Genomic DNA, 6000 nt, shown 5'->3' with positions numbered 1-6000 from the left:
CGGACCCCACCCACGGCGCCGAGGTCACCCCCGCGGGGAGGCACCCCCGCCCCAACCGTGCTCCGCGCCGGGAGACCACACCCCCACCGGGAGGCCACGCCCCGCGGCGCCGAGGCCACATCCCTCCTGAAGGCCACACCCCCGCCCACGGCGCCGGCGCCGAGGCCACACTCCCGCCCGGAGGCCACACCCCGCGGCGCCGAGGCCACACCCCTCCCGGAGGCCACACCCCGCGGCGCCGAGGCCACACCCCGCCGGGAGGGGGCGCCTCCCGCTGGGGGAATCACAGCCTGCAGAGCTGCAGACCGCAGTCCAGCCGCAGCGCACCGGGCCCGGCCGCGCCCCTGCAGACACAGGCTCGCCCTCGCTCGCCGCGCCCCTGCAGAACCGGCCCTCGCTCGCCGCGCCCCTGCCCAGACCCCCACCATGGCCGGCATCGCGGCCAAGCTGGCGAAGGACCGAGAGGCGGCCGACGGGCTGGGCTCGCACGAAAAGGCCATCAAGTACCTCAACCAGGACTACGAGGCGCTGCGGGACGAGTGCCTGGAGGCCGGGACGCTCTTCCAGGACCCCTCCTTCCCGGCCATCCCTTCTTCCCTGGGCTTCAAGGAGCTGGGACCCTACTCCAGCAAGACGCAGGGCATCGTGTGGAAGCGGCCCACGGTAGGCGGCACGGCGGGGTGCGCGGTGGGGGGAACTCGGGGGCATGGGAGGGGTGCGCGGGTCCGGGGAGGAGTCCAAGGGGGCAGGGAGTCCGGGGAGGAGTCCGGGGGGCGGGACAGGGGGTCCGGGGTGCGGGGTCCAGGCCTCCGGCCGAGGGCCTGCGCCGGCCGCCGGGAGCGCGCCCCTCCCCGTTACTCGGCGCCCGCGCGTCCGCCCCGCGGCCCGGCCCCTCCCCGCCCCGGCGCTGCCCCGGCCGGTCCGGCGCGCCCTGCCCTCCAGCGCGGTTAGCAGGCCCAACCGGGGAGCCGCCTTCGGACTCCACGGAAAGTCGCGGTGACGTCAGGGGGTCCCGAGGAAACTAATCGGAGTCCCGTGGGGAGATGGCGGGAGGAGGGGCTGCGGGGAAAGGAGGGAGCTGGGAGGCAGGCAGTATGTGACCAGGAAAAGGGGGGCTCCAACTCTGCTTCGGTCTGCTTCGGTCTGCTTCGGTCTGCTTCGGGGAGGGCGGGATCCACAGCCTGGGGCCTTTGTGAGTGAGGACTGTCTCATGCGTGGTGGTTACATGTGTCCAATCAGAGTTCCCTGTTTAGTTTTCCAGATGGGAGCTGGCCAGACCGCGGCCAAATATTTACCCTGATGATTAAGGAAGGGCTGGGGTGGTGCAGCAAGGGCCAAATGTTCCTCCTCATTGCCTGGCCCACAATCGTCCCTGGGGAAGCTCGGGGCCCCTCTAAGCTCCCTTGTCCTGTACCTCCTGCCCTGGCAGGCCTTGGGACAGCTTGCCCTCTGATGTGGTCGCGCCCCCCCCCCCGCCCCCCCAACCCCAGCTGGCCTTGGATTCCCTGCCACCTGCACCTCTGCAGACTTCATGGGCTTCCCCCACCAGACCTAAACAAGGATCCAGCCTCTAGATTCCTGACTGGAGAGTAAGGTTGCTGCCCTGCGACCACTCCTCTGTACCTCCCAGGTCACCTCCTGGTACCCCAAACCCCCCGCCCCCCATAGGCCGCAAGTGCTGTAGGAATGCCCCGGACCCTGAGTTCATTCTCTGTCACCTGAGGGGTGACCCTGCCTGAACCATTTACCCTCTCCGCCTCCATTTCTTCATCTAAAAGGAAACATGTTGCCTAAATGTTTTTCTCTTTATTTATCTCTCTTTATCTTTTGTTATTCATCACTGAGCCCTGTGGACTTCCCTCAGGTATTTTCACAATTTAGAGAGACAGTTGCATATTATGGTCCTTCCTACTGAACTGGGGGGACCAGGGGGCCAGCATGTGTATCATTCACCGATACACCCCAGAGCCCAGCAGGGCTAATGCTCTTTGCAACATCCATTCACCCATCCAGCAATATTTACGGAGCACATATTCAATGCCGGGCTCTGTCTCCAGTGTTTGGAATATGTCCGTGAACAGAGAGATGGCGATTCTTCGCGGAATGAGTGAGTGAATGAATGCAGGAGTGTAACGAGCTTCCTCTGAAATTATAGTTGTGGAAGTGGTCGAGAAGAGAGCGCATTCCCCTGGCATTAGCATAGCGCTTCACTCACAGTTTACAAAGTGCGTTTACGCACTCCTTCACTTAACTCCTGCGTTCATTCCGTAAGCATTAACTGAGTACCTACTGTGTACCAGGCACAGTGCCTATAGTTTCTGCCTCTTTCGACTTTAGGGGCAGGTGGAAATGCCTATAGGGCTTCCAGACAGGAAAGAGGCCTGGAGCCATTTCAGGACCCTTGCTTAGGGAAGGCTGTTACGGTCCCATTCTGTGGTTGAAGAAATGGGGGCCTGCAAAAGTTAATATGTGCTCTCACGGGTGTCCGGGGTGGAACCAGGAGGCTGTCCAGTCTGTGGGTGTGCAGAGCCCTCGGCTTGCAACTGCCCTCTGCCTCCGCCCTAACTTCTCCAGCACCGCCGTGGTTGGGGTCAAGCAGGGGAGACAAAATGGCCCCCGGATTTGGACACGAGCAAGGTCATTGGTGACTTTAACAGGGCAAGTGCCGTGGGAAGGGGTGCAGCGCCTGGCTGCTATGGCCTCCAAGGGGGGAGTGTCCCAGCTACATTCTGAGGGTGTCTGTGGAAGGGGACAGGTTAGTGGTGGGCAGGGCCGGATTTGGGGGTTGAGAGGCTGTGGCAGGTGAGAACGACCTCTGTGCTGAGTCAAGGAGGAGGAAGGGACGGGAGACAGGCAGAGAGGAGGAGGTGGGGGAACAGGGTCCCCAGGAAGGGAGAGCAGGGAGGGGTCAGCGCAGGAGGGCAGAGGGTGTGCTCCTTCCCAGGCCTGGAGCTCACGGGCTGGGGAGGGGGCTGCAGTTACGCAGGCAGGAAACCACAGCTAGGACAGGCGTGAGTCCCATTGTTCCCTGAGCACAAACCTCCCCGAGAGGTTCAGGACTCGCTTACACCGCCTCAAACCTGCTTCTCCTGCCTCTGGGCTCCGGGAGGATCAGCAACTTGTCCTCCCCTGATAATAATAACAGGTGATGTCTGTGGAGCTCTTACAGAGGCGTCTCAGCATACTTGTCACACCGTCCCCATTTTACGGATGAGGAAACTGAGGCCGAAGGAGGGGAAGGAACTTGCCAGAGTCCTAGAACCCACGAAAGTGGCAGGGCCTGGGTTCCGACCCCGGTGGTGTAAATCCAGACCCCACACCCTCAGCCGCCCCCCTGGGACTGTCACAGCCGTGTTGAATCCAGTGCCCCCATGCTGGGCACAAGGTCAGTTTTCTAAGCACCCCTGGAGCCTTCTTTGACAGGGCTGCCCCTGCAGCCCCCTGGAAAAATCCATCGGGGTTAGGCACCCGGCACACGGAGGAACAGCGGCGGGAGCCCCGTGTGCAGGTTAGTCTGCTGCAGGGGTGCTCGGCTGGCGGGGAGCTCGCCTCGGCAGAAGCTCGTTCTCACTGTCCGTCCCCCGAAACAGACCGACCTGGGCACGAAAGGAATGTGCTTTGCTATAGATTTCGGCTGCAGGGCGGGGGCCGGACTGGGGCACACCCGGGAAAGGCTCCTGCTTGACCGGAGGGGCGCTCCGGGGGCCGTGGGGTGGAGCCCTTGCAAACCGGGTTTGCCGGAGCTGATGAGAACCCTGATTTATGCCCCGGCTTCCTCTGTGGCTCTGGGGTGGGGTGAGCGCTTCAGAATCCGGAAACACCGAGGGAGGGCGGCAGGAGGGACCAGAACGGTTCAACAGTGGCTCCCACCAGGCCACTTGCGGGATAATCCCGAGGCCTGAACGCCCTCAGAGACTTGTTGCTAATCAGTTAGAGGAGCTCCGGAGCAGAACGAGCTGGCTGTGTGCCCGTGAGTTCAAATCCCGGTGCCCTCTGTCACAGAGCGCTCGCTGTAACTTCCCACACATTGTTCTCCGTGGTTTTATCTCCTTCGCCTGCGTCCTCACCTGCAGAATGGGGACGCGCCCGTCTGTGTTCCTGGAGGGGCTCCGTGAGATAAAGCGCCACACGCAGCCCTGCTCTACGGCAGGTTCACAGGACGTGGATGCTGCAAGTGTCCTGGCCCCGTGAATGAATTCAGAAGGCTAGAAAGTTCCCCTGCACATACCCAGCAGCACCACCAGACAGGGCACAACTAAACACCAAACCGCAGAGTACAAGTGCGCTGGGGCCCAGAATCCCGGAGATGAGCCAGGGCTGGGCGGTGAAGGAGGGCTTCCTGGAGGAGGCGGCAGTGAGTCATGAAATGTGGTCTGAGGCGAAACAGAGAGTTGGGCGGGGAGAGGTGCAGGGACAGAGGAGGGGGGCTGGTGTGGCTGGCGGGGCAGCTCCGGAGGCTGAAGGGACTCCACACGTGGCAGAGAGGTGGCATCGTGGCCCCGGGCGTGGCGACACGAGCGCTGGGGTTCCACGGAGCAGGGGAATGATAAGGACCCAGGGTGGTCTGTCTATAACTGCAGAACTTCTCCGAGGGGGGAGCGGAAGGGGGGAAGGCGCCTGCTGCGCCCACCGGGAACCGAGGTGTCCTGACCGCAAAAGCGTGTGCTGGCGGCTTGATGGCACCTTGTGGGTCTCGTTCCCAGGAGATCTGCGACGACCCCGAGTTTATTGTTGGAGGAGCCACCCGCACAGACATCTGCCAAGGAGCCCTGGGTAAGTGAGGCATCTGAAGGGGCTGCGGGGTCCTGTCTGCGAGGCCCCACCTTCCCTCCCCTCTCAGGAAACCCGGTGATTTCCATTTCCAGAAGCTTCCTGGAATTTCTCCCCCTCCCCCCGCCCAGGGGTCCACGCCGAGGCTCACAGATGCGCCAGTGTGCCCCGAGGCCCCCTGTGCCCCCTGCTCTGGGCTGCTGTTGGGGTGTTGGCCTCCACCCCCTGGGGACAGCCTTGCTCGGGGCCTGTGACATGGCGGGCTGCGGGCTGAGGGCCAGGGGACGACTCTGGTCTCCGGGCTCAGGGACCTGGATGGGGACTCAGTGCGAGGGAAGAGGACGCCGTCTGCTGCAGGAAGTTCAGGCCCCAGGGCGTCCTCTGCTCGCTGTGGCATCACGACAGCGGGAGGCGGCCTTGGTGGGTGCGACGTGCACACGTACAGCAGGCAGGTGGGCGCGGGTCTGAGGCGGAGGGCTCGCCGCGTCCCGCGTCGGTGGGAAACTCCCGAGTCTGTGGAGGGGTCTGGACAGTTGTCTAAGATGCTCACAGAATCCGCTCGTGGTAAATGGCGGATGTCCGCTCCCGTAGACCTGTGTCCCCTACCGGCTTCAGCCTGCCCCCTACGCGGCTCCGTCGGGAGCAAAACTGACCTGAACTGCACCTCCTCTCCTGGCCCGCTTAGCACAGGCCCTGGTGCCCAAAGCAGGAGCAGCCATGTGTCCCGAGTGAGTACCGGGTGCCAGACGCTGAGCTGTGACAGCAAAGTCCCCACGGCCCTGTGATTATTCCCGGTGTATAGGCGAGGACGTTGAGGCCCGGGGAGCTGGGGGTCTGGCCCACGGGCGCAGACGGTCTGACCCCGGGGCCGTCGCGTTAGGCCCTGGGCTAGACTTGTGCAAGAGGGCCTGGAAAGTTCCGGGCCCTGCCGGGGGTCAGGGCAGCTGTGTGAATCGTCAGGCTGGGCGCCCCAGGAGCCCCACGGGAAATGCCTCTTCGAGAACCCGGCCAGCCGGTCCGAGCCTGGCCTGTGCGTGTGTGCAGATGCCTGAGATGCCCGAGCACATTCTTACCTGCGGGAATCCTCCCCCATCCTCCCCCCTCGTTCCTTTCCACCCCCTCCCCCCCTCGCCAGAAGATAGAAGCCTCTCCTCGAGCGATGGGACGTAACAGGCCCGCAAGTTGGCAGAAGCCTTGGCCAACCCTGGGGTTTGGGAGATCAGGACACAC

General features: G+C 63.5%; 1 protein-coding gene across 2 annotated transcripts in view; it reads left to right on the top strand.

The window, feature by feature from the left end:
* The first annotated feature begins 255 nt into the window (after nucleotides 1-255).
* CAPN2 (calpain 2) overlaps nucleotides 256-6000 on the top strand; it is a 38305-nt gene continuing 32560 nt past the window's right edge. The window contains exons 1-2 of one of the 2 annotated variants that reach the window (XM_053909470.1): nucleotides 256-663; nucleotides 4704-4773. In XM_053909470.1, the coding sequence (XP_053765445.1) occupies nucleotides 427-663; nucleotides 4704-4773 (307 nt within the window). In that variant the 5' untranslated portion in view covers nucleotides 256-426. The remainder of the gene's footprint in view (nucleotides 664-4703; nucleotides 4774-6000) is intronic. The other variant, XM_053909471.1, reaches the window with a different exon arrangement.

This window comes from Panthera pardus, unplaced genomic scaffold (assembly GCF_024362965.1).
Source record: "Panthera pardus isolate Hobbes unplaced genomic scaffold, ASM2436296v1 HiC_scaffold_21, whole genome shotgun sequence".
NCBI classification, from domain to species: Eukaryota; Metazoa; Chordata; class Mammalia; order Carnivora; family Felidae; genus Panthera; species Panthera pardus.
The sequence above is the reverse complement of the archived record's forward strand: the minus strand, read 5'-3'. Positions and strand labels throughout refer to the sequence as shown.